General features: G+C 45.7%; 1 protein-coding gene across 5 annotated transcripts in view; it reads left to right on the top strand.

Moving 5' to 3' along the window:
- Nucleotides 1-15,311, top strand: part of KCNQ3 (potassium voltage-gated channel subfamily Q member 3) — a 349,316-nt gene that overhangs the window by 117,211 nt on the left and 216,794 nt on the right. Inside the window, exon 2 of one of the 5 annotated variants that reach the window (XM_055287279.2) lies at nt 14,903-15,063. The exons of 3 other annotated variants lie outside the window; for them this stretch is intronic. In XM_055287279.2, coding sequence (XP_055143254.1) covers nt 14,993-15,063 — 71 coding nt within the window. In that variant the 5' untranslated portion in view covers nt 14,903-14,992. Of the gene's footprint in view, nt 1-1,443; nt 15,064-15,311 lie in introns of those variants that run through there. One more of the 5 variants, XM_055287277.2, reaches the window with a different exon arrangement.

Raw genomic sequence — 15,311 nt, 5'->3', positions numbered from 1 at the left:
AATGTATTTAACTTATTAGAGGCTCTGAGAAGTACAGCATCATAATCTAGCCTTTTCCAAACTCATTTTCCAAATGACTCCCTTCTGTGGTTTTGCATTTTATCTACCAATATCCTTCTGAACTAGTGTTACATCTTCAGAAATTTGAACTTAGCAATCAGAGATGCTCTACACATCTTGTTAGCTCTCCTGCAAGTGGCTGGTTTGATTGAGTGAACTGCTTGCTTCTGAATCTGGTTTCTTAGCCCCCTTCCCATGACTTTGTCTGTCTTGTTGGTAGTACCCATTGAGTCTACTAGGTGCCAGGCAGGGTCCAGGTTTTGGTAACTCCCCCTTCACTTTTCAAACCGTCACTTGATGGGACTTCCTACCTCTTGTCTCTCCTTCCCTCTAGCCTTAAGAACTCAGATGTACGCTGTGTTGCTCCCTGTTTACAAGCCACGCCGCTCCCGCCCCATTACAAGACTTATTCACATGGTCACAAATACTCTGGCCTCTTGTCATTTCCCAGCTCAATACATCTGCTTTCCTACCAGCTGTGACTCTTCCCTGCCTCTAAAGACCACATGCCCTTCAAGCCTGCTTGTCTTTGCACTCATTTGATTTCTGCTTTCTCATGCTTCCCCGTTTGCCTGGTTAATCCTGTGTCCCCTTCATAGCCTGGCTCAAATGTTCCACTTTCTGGTGTCAAAGTACCTTGGTGACTTCCCGTTCAGCAGAGCCTTCTGAGGCTTACTCAGGAGCAAGCACAAAAACCCCTGCTAGAACATTTGTCCCAGCATGTCCTCATTTCTTGTTTGTTTGTTTAAGCACCAATTGCCCCCACCTGACCTGAACATCTCAAGGGCACGGTTTTTGTTTATTCCTCTCAGTTTCTGCTGGAACTGGAAGGTTGATGCTCAGTAGATGTTTGCAAATGACTTGGCAATGTGGCACTTTGGCAGGTCCTTAAGGCATGATTTGAATTTGGGTAAATAGTAAGAATTAAAGAATTTCCACAGGTAAAAATGTGACGTTCTTAGAAAATAACGCCCCATGTTTGGAATCTTCTGGTAGATCTAAACTAAGATGTAGAAAGGTTACATTTTGAGTGTTTGTTGATTATGTTTATTTTTTCCAGGATGAAATTAATACTGGTCTCTTTTGAAATATTGTAAAATAAATAATAGAAAAAAGATTGCTAAAGAAAATCTTCCAAGCCACACGCAGAATATAAAGCACTATCAACATTTTAGGAGCTCTCTTGCATGTTTTTTTCTTTGTTCAAGTTACATCCTATAATTCAAAATACTACTCATTTCACAATTACACAAAACATAAGCATTTTACTATTATTATTTAATATTTGCTAACATAATTGTGTTAATGTAATGTTAATGGCTTTATAATATTCTTTCCCCTAGATGTAGATTAAAGAAGTTATTGTCTTCCACTATTACTTCATTATAAATAATACTGAAGGTCTTTGCTTGGCATGTATCTTTGACTTTGTTTTACACATATGAATGGACAGTTTAAAAGTTTAAAAATATCTTATCTGGATTAATTTCCAAAATACAGTTACTGGCGTATTCTTTCTTAATCAATAATTAAGAATTTTGTTTTTCTGTTCTTTTGATTTTTCTAAATGTATTGGTGATAAAGGAAGTTTATTTCATTTTCTTTTCTTTGGCTGCTATTAATGTTGACCCTTTTACATATATATTTTGTCAACCGTTTCATTTTATTTTTCTTTTCTTTTTGAGTGTTCTGTTTAGATGCTTTTACATTATTGGGAAGATTTCTCACAAACAGTAATCTCGCAGCCTGATAAACAAGGTTGCTATTCTAAGGCATAATTAAAACAATGAACCACAAGTCCTCACTCTGAAAAATTCAGATGATAAAAAATATTCTATTAATTTTAAAAGGTCAGTACATAAAAGAACATATTAGACATAAAAGACCTCTGCCTTGGAGCTACCAGGTATGGCCATTGGGGGAGAGTTTTGCTAAGGGAACCTTGGAGTGAGGTGCTGAGGAGGTTCATGCCGCAGAAGCATCGGATGAGTCAGAGTTGTTCTTTGCATGCAGTGTTCTCTGTGCAGCTCCACTTATAAACAAACTAACTACTTGGCTTCAGAGAGGCTGTTGGAAAGTGGTCAGGGGTCTGGACTTTGGAGTCGAGCATACCAGCTTGTTCACTGTTGCCTTAGCTCAGTAACCTCATTGATATGTACCTCAGCCCCCTTATCTGTAAAACAGGCTGGAATTTGGGAAGCTTGCACTGGTTATTAGATGAGAGGATGGAATGGAAACCAGAGAGATAAGAGCACTCAAAAAGTGGCATTCTGGACTGAGGCCGTAATCAAGAGCCAAGCAGTAGCCTGGTGGAAGCCTGGCCCTGAAGGGCCTGGGCAGTGACGCTGAAGCCAGGTCACAGTCCCTCTCTGTCTTCTTTCCTCCATTTTTATAAACGACTGCTGTGTGCCAAGCACTGTCCTGGACCCCAAGCATCCAAAAGATACCAAGTTTATACCTTCATGACACTTACATTCTGAAGATCAAAACAGACAGGAAAGGAGAAAATCGAGGAATGCACAAGGGAGGTATGGACCGTGAACATTACTAAGAAGGAAGTAAATGAGGTGATGTCGAAGGGAGACTGGAGGAAAGAGGAGGGACCAGAGATGTCAGAGGGGCCTGGAGGCACAGCTAGCAGCTCTTGTCGTGAGTCTGAGGTCTCTGCCAGGAGGAGCTTAGATCAAGGGCTGGGCTGGAGGTGGCGCCTCCTTCAAGAGCCTCTGGGAGGTTGAAAGTGCTTTCCTTCACTCATTCCACCAGAGGTTCCTGAACCCCTCCTATGTGCCTGGCTCTGTTCCTGTGCTGGGCAATAGCAGGGGAGAAAATGAAGCCTCGGCCCCCATGAGGCTCACATTCTGGTGAGAGATGAGTCATCAACAAACAAGCCAAATCTCTTAGGTCGAGTGCAGATAAGTGCGAGGAAGCAAAATAAAGAGGGATGAGAGATAGGGTGAAGGGGGCATAGAAGAAGGGGCTCTGCAGATATCTAGACAGAGTTGCTTGGCTGACTTCAAGAACAGCTGAGAAGCCAGCCCAGTGGGACCAACATAAGCAATGGGGAGGACAGACAGGGAGGCCCTGAGGGGCTGGACTGCTAGAGATTTGCAGGCCGTGGCAAGAGTTGTCATTTTGTGGTTGACACCCCAAGCAAGGGAGTTTGGTCATTGACCTAGCTGTGCTGTAGAGTCCTAAAATCTGAGGCCATATTGGATAGTTGTAACTGGGAGAAGCGAGAACCAGAAGTCAAGGGTAGATGGCATCAGGGGAAGTGGGGTGCCCAGGTTCAAGCTTGAGAAACTAAATCTGTATCAGATCCAAGGGGCCCCTTGAGATGCAGATGAAGTCAGAAGCTGAGGAAACACTAGCAGGAAGTAGTGGGTGGGAGCCAGGAGAAAAGTTGGCAGATGTGGCAGTGCATGGGCCTGGGCTTCCTGGGAAAGGGGTCTTATTCACCTGCCAGGCAAGTGCCTTGACCTGGATATGCCTGGAAAACATAATTAATTGAATGAATAAAAAGGTGCTTTGTAAACTCCATCAAATTATTTGTTATGCTAATGTCATCATTACTATTTCTCTAATAATCCATGACACAATTAGGAAGCACTAACTGAAGACCTCCTGATATTGCCCATATTTGAATTCCACGTGGATGTCCCCAGCACTTGGTGGGGATCATCCATTCTTTTTGAACAACCCCAGTCATGGTGGCAAGCTTCCTGCCTCCTCACCTTTGGAGAGCTCTAGGATATTATTTTTTTTCTGAATCACACACATATATTTGTAATGTTCAGCTTCATCAGAGTTTGATGATGATTATAGAATTCTTGAGTTGGAAGGAGCCAAAGTCATGTCTCAGCTAACATTAGCCAATAAGCCTTCTTTGGTAGACTTCTTCCTCTAGATATTCTGTGGCTGAATGGATCTGGGCATTGTTGACTTAAACAGAGACTAAAGGAATTCTCTGTAGAGCCACAGTGACTCCCATAGCGGGTCTAAGGCATCTCCCAAACACATTAGGCCTCAGAATATGTTCTTTAGAGGCATCTGGCAGTGCTAGGACTTCTCAGAAGATGCTGCAGGAAACTCTAATTCAGCTCCTCCCCCTTCATTCTAAAGTGGAAGAAGTTGAGGCCTTGAAGGGAGAAGTTTTCTGGAATCATCCATTCATTTACTCAGCCAACTTTCACTGAATATCTCCTTTACGGATGGCCCTGAAGTTAGATTAGAACTTTATCCCTGACCTTAAAGAAGCTCCTTTTTTGTGAGGACACCAACACTTACACAAATTACAATGCAACTCAGTAAGTATACTCACAAGGGAGCAAATTCCCTGGAAGAAATGTTTCAGCTGGGCTGTCGAGGACGGGATGGAGTTTGATGGATGGGAATGAAACTAAATGGTGTTCCAGACAGAGCTCTTTGCGCCGGAGCACAAAGGCCTTTAGGGGAGGACATGAGTAAGGAATAGCAGGTGACTCATTAGAGTGCAAGGGGAAGGTTCTGATTGGAGGAGGAGCAGCCAAAGGTTGAGATGGACCAGTGGAGTGGGGGGGGTCCCATGGAGAAGGGTTTTAGACTTGTCTTGTAGTCCTGTGGGTTTTGAGCAAGGAAAACAGTCTTAGGAAGATCACAGAAGCAACAGCTCGGAGACTGGCACACAGGGCTGTGACTTTGGAGATCTGGACGACATGGAGTGATGAGTTTAGGACTGCAGCTGCCTGTGGTGCCCATGTCTCCTGCACTCATCCCATATCTCCTTTTGGCTGGGACTGGCTGGGGTAGCTCAGACTTGCAGACTGACCTCAAATGACTGTGTGCAGGCAAACTCATTCCACAAGTGCAGTGCAGAGAGCGACCCTGGTGCCAGCACAATCATTGTCTGAGAGGAGACATGGATAAATATGCCAGTCTTTTGCCTTTCGTGCAGACAATTATGGAAGATTTCTCAGTATCTCATGTGGTCTCAGGAGAATCGAGCCCCTGTTCTCCACCACACACCCTCACATTGACGCACCTCTCTGCCTGTCTTCCTCTACCGGCTCACTTCTTCACTCTTGCTTCCTTGAATTACCTTCCAAAGGAACCACTCCCAGCCCTTTTCTTGGGTTCTGCTTTTGGGGAAGCCCAAGCTAAGATAGGGGCATTATTTTTGTTTTATGTCAAATGAATCTAATGCCACATGGTCTGACTGGGTGAGTAACGTGGTATTCTCTGGCTCATTTAGAAAGGAATGGTCATCTTCAAGATGTTTTTGGTCCTGCCTGGGCAAGTGACTCAACTTCCAGATTTCCAAGGCCTTTAGTTTTTTTTGTTGTTGTTGTTGTTGTTGATAAAATAGTTTTAGATTTACTATAGTCTCTCCTGAGACACGTGACTGTAAAACCTCAAGTCTGGCACATATTTTAAAAGACATCTAATCCAATTCACAACTCATATTGAAATTGCCTCTGTAGCATTTCTGTCATGTAGTCATCACTCTCTGTTTTTTATCTCTTTGATGGGGATCTCACTACTTTCCAGATAGACCATCCCATTCCTGGGCCATAACTCAACAAAATCAACTCAATGAATATTTATTTAGCATCCACTAAGTGCCAGGTGCTGGAGTTTTTGAGAAGGGCATTAATCACAGTCCCATTCCCTCTGGGTTGTAAAGCAATTAAGAAATAGCACAACAGTTAGATGGGGTCTTGTAGATGCCAGCTTTGTTGCCAATAATTATACATCAGGAAATGGGGCTTCCTCCTGAGCCCAAGAGCTTCCTGATATTCTGTTTCCAAGACTAGAGTGTGTGTCATTCCTGAGGGGAAAGAGGAGTCTGCAGAGTGGACACACATCCAGCCACTCTATGGAGGCTTGAGGTCTACCTGAGAGCTCTCATATCCAGAGGGCCCAGAGCCTCAAAGTGGGAAGATACTTGAATATGTGGTCTTAAAAACATCATTCCTGCTTTGTAGAGTAGTGGGCATCAAAGCTGTCACACTGCTGCCATCTCATCTTTTCAATCAGTCCCTCCTGTCCTGCCCCAGTCCAGCCCTCTTCCCAGCACATTTTTCTTGTAGAAACTTGGCTTCGAATGAACACTTATATTTCTTCTGTGATGGCTGAAGGTGAGCAGCCTGTGAGTAGTGGCGTGTCTTCTGCTACTTTCTGAATAACAAGGAATTCATGGAGCCTCCACTTAGTGCCTGGCTCTGTGCTGAGAGTCTCAGGAGATCCACCAATGGCCCTGCGATTGTCACCGTGTTTATAGATGAGAAAACTGAGGCTCAGAGAAGGAGCGTGCTTATCTGACTTATCACCTTCATGAACCGCATCCACACTCAGGTGAGCCTGCCCTCAAAGCCATGTTTATCTGACTTCTTGGCATCAAGATGATGTTTGCCTTTTGTTATTTGACTCTCCCTGAGTAAAAGGACCATTGGAGAATCCATGCAATCTTTGGAGTTTCTGAAGGCAAATTCAGGATCAGGTAGTTGAGGGACTCTTGTGGGTGAATATATCTCAGAGGTCCAGTAAGCCTAGACTCTGTGGTTGCAAGTGATAAAGTCTGTGTTTTCCCAAGACGAGGCACAAAGGAGACTATATGGGCTCATGTCAGTAGACCATGTGATGGGCAGGTTAAAGAGAAACCAGGGGAACATTCAGATCCCACCAGCATTCCCTTTTTCATCCCTTTTTCTCTTTGCTTGCCAGCTTTATTTTTTCAGACCAGCTTCCCTGAGGGCATGGAAACACGATTGCTACCAGCCTGAAACTCACCTTCTGATTGTTTTGGGCTCTTCTTCTTCAACTGTCATCAATTTCCAGGAAAGGGTCCTGATTGGCAGACTCAGGGTTACATGTCAGTCCCTGGACCAATCACTGTGACAGAGAGTGAACAATTTTGATTGGCTCAGCCTGGGTCAGGGGCCTCTCCCTGCACAGCTAACTGGAGGGACAGCTTCTCTTGGACTGGAGAACTCCTTTGGTCATCAGGGTGGCTGTGATGGTGCTGGGGTGGAGGGGAGGCACAGAGGCCCTGGACAGCATCTTAGGGCATCTTAGGCCCTACTGGATGTGTGATCCTTGCTCACCACTGATTAAGAAATAGGCTTGAGGTGTTTTTATAGCAGTAACTTATGCACATTGAGCCTACAGCTCTACATTAAGGTAAAGGAAAGCATCCTAAATCCTGATCTCAATCTGGTCTAGAGGTGCTTTGTGACATTTTCATAAATAGATAAGCTCTTAGTCAACTAGCATAAAGAACAAGGAACATTTCTCTCTTTCCCTAGAGGTTTTTTGCGATATGAGGACTGTTATAGAACTGGCCTTGTTGCTGACTGCTTTCTGGGGCTATATCCTTGGGGCAGCCGCAGAGACAATGCCAGGGCGATTATCTAGGAAGGCTGCTGGGATGTTGAACCCATGTCCCTCAAACCCGTCCCCAGTCCCGGTGGCTGTATACTGAGGACTATAAAGAGCAGAGGCTACCAGGGAGTATTGGGGGTGCCCCACTGACACCACAAGCCCAGCAGCACAGGAAATAAGAGACTGGCCAGGAATTCAGCCTCCAGAGGAGGAGATCCAAGATCTATATGGCAGAATGGCTCTCAGTCCAGAGCAAGACCAAGCTGTCATCTCACGGAAGGTAGGAATATCTTGGAGGCGATAATTTGCCCATCAGAAATAGCATTGGCCCACCATGGAAGTATGGATATGGGGAGTCTGAGAAGCAGGCGGGAAGTGTCCTCTGAGCATTGTTCAGGGGAAAGGGTGTGCTGACCCCAGAATATGACCTGCCTGGTTTTAGTGGCTCTGTATCCTTGAAATGGAGATGGAAATGTCAGGCTGGCTAGAAGTTCAGTGCCATGGAACACTCAGATAATATAACTAATGTCCCCCATTTTGATTCCTTTCTTACCAAGCCAATTTCTAATTACAGGTGATCTGCAGGGATAAACTGGCCAATGGAAGTATTGTCTGATATCGCTGGCTGTTGTTCTCGCTATATAGTAATCAGTTAGCATGCCAGTGTATGTATGTATCAGTTTAGTTAATGTGAGTCTACCTATGGGGGTGGAGACCCTGAAAATAAATGATTCACTGATGGTGAATTCCATCCCATGAGAGCACACAGCAGCCAGTTGCCTCTCCTGCAGATATCTGTCTTAGCTTTTCTTCAAACACATGGGGGTTCTGTGAGTGGCCAGCACAAGGTGGGCACTAGGAGGGAAATCAGACAAGCTCCTACATTTCACAGAAGGTTCACTATTCAAGCTCCCGTTTGGTCAAAGCGCTGAGCCAGGTGCTATATTCCTGCTCTATGTGTTCCCCACAGTACCTGGCTCAGGGCTTCTTTCCCTTTTTAGTAGACAAGTAGGGAACACACACTGATGACCAAAAACAAGGCTCTAGTAACCTTCATCTGCAGCCGTTTTAGAGCTTACAGTGTTCTCTCTTGCCTATGACCTCATCTCGTTGCTACAGAAATCCAAAGTTTTTGTTTGTTTGGAGGCAGAGTCTTGCTCTGTCACCTAGGCTGGAGTGCAGTGGCGTGATCTCGGCTCACTGCAACATCCACCTCACAGGCTCAAGCGATTCTCCTGCCTCAGCATCCCGAGTAGCTGAGATTACAGCTGTGCGCCACCACGCCCAGCAAATTTTTGTATTTTTAGTAGAGCCAGGGTTTCACTATGTTGGCCAAGCTGGTTTCGAACTCCTGACCTCAGATGGTCCGCCCGCCTCAGCCGCCCAAAGAAAACACCAAAGTTTTTGAAAGCAAGTATTGTTTAATCAAATTACAGATGAGAAAATGAGACCATAAGTGATTAGCAGGTTTGCACAAAGTCCCTCTTCAGTGAAAGAGCCAAAGTTTGAACAGACATTTGTTCAACTTCCCAGTTTTGACCTTTTCCGTGTGCCCAATGGTTGTCCTTAGTTGTCGATCAATATTTTTTTTCTGATGGTCCTTCTGCCTGAAATCCCTCTCCCTTCCCCTTCCTTCCCTTCCTCTCCCTTCTCTTCTTTCCACCCTCTGCCTTCTCCCAGGTCTGCCAGTTAAAATCCTACTTTTTTTGGCAGAGGGCTGTGGGTGGGGGGGTGTGGAGTTTCACTCTTGTTGCCCAGGCTGGAGTACAGTGGCGCGATCTCGGCTCACTGCAACCGCTGCCTCCCAGGTTCGAGCGATTCTCCTGCCTCAGCCTCTGGAGTAGCTAGGATTACAGGCGCCCACCACCATGCCTGGCTCATTTTTTGTATTTTTAGTAGAGACAGTGTTTCACCATGTTGGGCAGGCTGGTCTCAAACTCCTGACCTCATGATCCGCCAGCCTCGACCTCCCAAAGTACTGGGATTAAAATCCTACTTTGTGTGCTTCACTCTCATGCCATCCCTTCAATGAATCCAAACCAGCCTTCCTGGGACATCATGCCCAGTGTGGAACTGGGGTCAGGGCAGCGTGCCGTGAGCACCAACTCCCTTTCCCTATACCGTCCCAAAGACAGAAATAACCCTAACTATAGGAACCACCATCAACTGTCAAAAACTCATGAAATCAGCTATGAAAATCGTGACACGAGTCACTGAGTATTTTTGCCACAACAGTGTTAAAATAGCATAATCTTCATAAAAAATGAAAAATAAAATCAAAGAAAAAGGATGAGCCCTTTGGCATAACTGTTGTTATCACTTACTTGCGCCACCTTGTGGTCCGATCTGTCACCCCCAGAGCTAAGGAACACCTCCCTGCAAGCATTATGGTGCCAGGGTGCCCACAGGCAACCTCTGACTTAGCCCTCACATGAGCCCCGGGCAGTGAGTTTCCTAAGCGAGTCTTGCTCTGTGTTCCTGAACTCGCCAGAGGTTTCCAGCATTAGCATTGTTGACATTTCTGGCCAGGTGAGTCTTTGTTGTAGGAGTCTTGGTCCTGTGCATTGTAGAATGTTTAGCAGCATCCTTGCCCACTAGACGATCGCAGCACCCCACCCACCTGTGACAACCAAAACTGTTTCCGGGCATTGCTGAATGCTCCTTGGGGGGTCAGGATCATCCCTTTGTCCCCTATTTCTGCTCCTAACACCCTGCGCCTGGTGAGAACCACTGTCTTACAGCACTGCTTGGATGTAAAACCCAGATCAGCTGCTTTCTTCTCTGTAACTTTGGGTAAGTTACATAATCTCTCTGAGCTTCCTCATCTAAACATGGGTTGAAAACGGTGCCACCCTCACAAATGCATGGGATTTTTTATTAGGATTAATTGAGTTAATTCATAAAACGAGCCCAAACCATGGCTTGGCAAATGGTATGTTCTGCACACTTGTGAGCTATAATGCCGACTCTAAGACTACTGACTTCCTTCCCTGCTGAGAGGGGTGCGGTGGGGGTCATTTGAAGTCACCCCAGATGGAACTGAAGAAACTGAGTCTTAAAGAGCAGAAGCGATTTGCCTACTGTCAGCTGGCAGGTCCAGAATTTAAATTCACATCTGTTGGAACCCAAAGTGATTTTCTTATCCCTATAGCCAGTGCCTCTCAGGGAAAGAAGCAAAACTGAGTCAAGGAGCCTGACTCTGGTTCAGTGAGCGGGATGCTTCTCAAGCCACAGCCTAAGGACAGTCACCTGCTTCCAAGTGGTCACAGTGCCACCCATGAGAAGGGCAAAGCTCCCTCACTTGTGCCCTGAGTTGTGCAGCCTGAGCTGTAGCAGATGACCCTCATGGTCATCCATTGGGAGGGCCTACTTCCAGCCCCACAGCCACTATGGAGGAGGGAACACCTACATTTGAAGGATTCTGGGGTCTCTGGTAGTGAGCCCTCTCCGTGGGGTTCATTGGGCTCACTAAGGGGTGAGCCCATCAGTCTCTGAGTGAGGTTGACTTTCGTAGAAATTAGAGAGTTGGGGCAGGTGTGGGGGAGATTGCTTTCCATTTGGATTTGTTCACCACAGTATCCCCAGGGATGTAGTTTTTGATTGAGTAAATTTAAGAAACGAAGAAGGAGAATGGTCCTTGGGGTCACACACAAACCAGTTTAGCCCTGGATCTAACACTGGCTAAGCTCTATGATCTCTGGCAATTTATGTCTATGAGTCTCACTTTCCTCATCTGAAACAATGGGAATAATCCATCCCAGCCTTGGGGATTGAGGGTTGGACATAAATGGGATCATTTGTGTTACTGTAACCTAGAGAATGCTTAGTGCTTGGCAGATATTCAAGTTGTATTAATGGGATCTGTCACTGTGGGGGAAGAAGAAATGTGTGAGAGTGGAGGTGTGGGGAAGGGAAGGGGTGGTGAGGGAGGCCAGGTCCCTAGTTATTAGTGGTGGGGTGTGAGTAGGTCAGGTGGGTGAAGCGTCGCTACCTGGAGTCTGAGGCCAACCCCTGAGCTTCCTGTCATTAGCCACACGAATAGATTTGCTTTGTCAAAAAAAAATTCCTCTCTCTTGAGTTTTCAATTTTAAATTCTAATAAAAAAAATAGGACTTAGAATTCCAGAAGAGAAGGCTGGTAGAATTGCATGGGCACTTGGGGTGAGGGTTTGGTAACATTTCCTCCATGGCCACCTAAACCAATACCAGGTAGTGTTTGTCTAAGACTCACATGCGTGAGGAATGCTGACTGACCACCCTAGATGCCCTAGACTGTTTCTCAGGAAGGGAAGAACAAGGAAAAGGAGATGGAAAATGCAGACCCTTCTTTCCTCTCTGGTGCACTCTGAGGTGCTCCCAGGAAAGAGTCCCGCTTGCCTGGTTGGCAGGATCCTTGGTAGGATGTTGTGGTGCCCACCCTTACTGGGAGGAGCAGATGCAGCGGCCCCTGCTTTGGAATCAGCGCCATCTGGGTGCTCATTGGCCAGGTGATTACAACAGGTAGCTCGGCCTCAGTGGACTTCAGGATCTTATCTGTAAACCCTTCTGTCCCTGGGATGTTAGGAAGACCAGAACAAAGGGAAGCTGAAACATTTGGCAGGGGCACCAGCTAGGGCGAGTTACAGCAAAGTATAGCAAGCATCACCAGGGCCGAAGCCCCTGGCCCCTCCCCACCAGGAATTCTGAAACCCTGACATTTTCTCTTGGAAGGAACTTGCTTGCAATGGGGTGATTGGGTCTGTGTGTCAACTTGTGCAGATATTACATGTTCCGAACTCTTCAGTGTCTGTAAGATGTATCCAGACTGCCAACAATGTTTGTATTCACCTCACTAAGTGTGCCATTTGGGAGTGGGGAGGCACCTTACACTTCAGTATCATTTCACAGGTCGGAAGTAATGTTCGCTGCTCCTTTTCACTCTCAAAAGAGGCTCCATTTAAATGATTCATTACATGTTTCCCCATCCATGAAGCATGATCTTGCTTCATGCAGAGTAAGAATTCCAGCTACGCTCTTACTAGTGGTGTAGCCTTCAGCATGTCATTTCACCTCTGAGTACATCAGTCAGCTGTTTTCACAAAAATGCTGTGTAACAAGCTGTCCCCAGTTGTCAGCGGCTCAAAACAACCTTTTATTCTCCTAGATCTGCAGGTTGGCTTGGGTGGTTCTGCTGATCCTGGCTGGGCTTGCTCACATGCTTTCAGGAAGAATATAGCTGCTTAAACAAGGCTGGGCTTGGCTGGATGGCTTTGCTTCCATCTGCAGGTCTGCTCTGCAGGTCTCCTGGGCTGGATCTGTTCCATATGTGGAGTAATTAGGGCATGTTCTTTCAGTGCTTGGTAGAGGTGTAAGAGGGGAAACCCAAATGCGTATGCATATCCCAAGCCCCTGCTTGCATCACTTCTGCTAACATCTTATAATATTTTATTAGTCAAAAGCAAGTCACATGACAAGTCCAGATTGAAGGAACAGGGAAGTCCACTTTGTCAGTGATGAGTCACAAAGTACAGCAGACTTCTTTCTCTCTTCTCTTTCTGTTCTTCCCCCCTGTCATCTATAAAGTAAGGAAAAATACAGTGTATCTCTCATCTATGCTTCTGATTTTGTGGGTTGTTCCATTCCATTTGGAAGTCACTCATTAGATACTAGTTTAATGTAAAGGAAATCTGTCTTCACAGTCTCCCCATTAAAGTGGAATAGAAACCGGGCAACTTAGCCACATATGCTGCCTGAGTCGTTGACTTGCTGTGTGACCTTGGGTAGGCCACTTCACCTCCCTGAGCATCAGGGACCTGGATGAGTCTCTTCCGGCTCTGACAATCTGCATTACTATGACAAGCTCCCAGGGCGGAAGTGTGGAAGGGCTCTCAGGGACCATCTAGCTCAGCCTCTTGCTTTTACAGGTGAGGAAACCAAGGCCGTTGGAAACAGATTCAGTTCCACTTGGCTTTTCTGAAAGAGTCAGATTATCTTGGTGAATATTAATAGCTTCTCATAGCTAGTGATAGGTGGGCCCCGAGGGTACAGGTGGGAGACTATCTGTTTCCTTCCCCAGAAACTTGTGTGCACATGGTATGTTACAGTGAAAGCAAGTTTAGGACTAAATTCTGCCAAAATGTGGACATTCACTACCACATATGTGAAAAGCAAGGCAAAGGAATGAACAGTATTGCAAACTATTTACTAGCCTAGAAAGTCAAGAAAGAGTCACTTTCACGTGAACATGATGATCTTTTGAAGCAGGACTGCCTGGTTAGTGTTCAATCAGATGACAGAGCCCTCTGTGAAGAGGAGAGAAGGTGGATCCGCCAGGCTCTGCACCTATGGAATATGGTAGCCACTAGCCACATGCTGCTGCTTGCATTGAAACTAATTTAAATGGAATACAATTAAAATTTTAGTTTATGCACATTACAAGTGTTCTGCAGCCTGAGGTGGCCGGTGACACCATAGTGGTGCATAGATGTAGCATGCTTCTCCCGTCACAGAAAGTTCTGTTGGACAGTGCCCTACTGGATTTCCCATGCAGCAGAGAAACCCTCAGTTACAAGGCTTGCCAGATTCTAATGTAAATACTGTTTATTTCACCCATGAAAACTTATCTCTAACAGCCCTTATCCAAGTCCAGCAAACCGTCTGTTGCAAATTTACACAGATATTTTAAGGGCTAAGTAACCACCTTTGAAGGCGCTGATTCCAAATTAGGGCAGTTCATATCCTGGCTTACAATCCTGGCAGCATTTTTTTGTTCATTAGCAGCTGCAAATAGTAATTCACTTCTCCTAGGGTGGGACTTAGAGTTAACTTGTAGGAGCAGATCACAGTCTTCATAATGAAGAATTTCGATTATAAATTACAATGTAGGAAATGCAATAAGACTCAGAGAAGTGTCCAACTCTTCCCTGCCTTGGAGCATCCTCAAGGTCTGTTCCCCTGATCTGGAATAGTGGGCTTTCCTCTTTTTTTTTTTTTTTTTTTTTTAGATGGAGTCTCGCTCTGTCACCCAGGCTGGAGTGCAGTGGCACAGTCTCGGCTCACTGCAAGCTCTGCCTCCCAGGTTCACACCATTCTCCTGCCTCAGCCTCCCGAGTAGCTGGGACTACAGGCGCCCGCCACCACACCCGGCTAATTGTTTGTATTTTTAGTAGAGACGGGGTTTCACCGTGTTAGCCAGGATGGTCTCTATCTCCTGACCTCGTGATCTGCCCGCCTTGGCCTCCCAAAGTGCTGGGATTACAGGCGTGAGCCACCGTGCCTGGCCGGTTTTCCTCTTTTTACCTGGAAAACTTTTATCTGATATTTTCTATCTCAGTTTAAAGAGTAGTTATTTAAAACAAGATCTTCTTTGATGAGTTATGTAAGTTAGGTTGCTGCTGCCCTTTGCTCTGAGGGGCCTGTCCTTTCACCTCATAGCATTTGTCACCATTTGCCATTGTGTATTGCCTTATGTCTTTATATATACCCTTTTTTACTCCCTCCCCCACTAGCAAATAATTCCACAAGGTCAAAGAACACAACCGTGTTGTTCACTGTTGTATTCCAAGAATAGGAGCATTAGCAAAGAGCAAAGCGAGCAAATGCAGTGTTATAGGATAATCACCATCATCATCACTGTCACCATCACCATCGCATCATCATGCCTGGAAAGGTAAGAATGGGTACTTTCCAGGCCATTGAAATACTTGATGAGTAAAGATAAGGCCAGGGACTTGGCAGGAATTCTGCTGGCAAAGTCAGGATTAGAATCAATGGCTATTCATTCTTGGGTGGTTTGTTTACCGTAACTTATTTCTGAGAACCACAGACTCCAGGGGCAGAAGGTATCCTTAAGAATATCCAGCCGAGGGGTACAGACTCAGACGTCTACAGGGGCCAGGCAGGTATTCCACCTGCGTG

Source organism: Symphalangus syndactylus, chromosome 7 (genome assembly GCF_028878055.3).
Source record: "Symphalangus syndactylus isolate Jambi chromosome 7, NHGRI_mSymSyn1-v2.1_pri, whole genome shotgun sequence".
Lineage (NCBI taxonomy): Eukaryota > Metazoa > Chordata > Mammalia > Primates > Hylobatidae > Symphalangus > Symphalangus syndactylus.
This window is presented reverse-complemented; position numbering and strand designations above follow the sequence as displayed.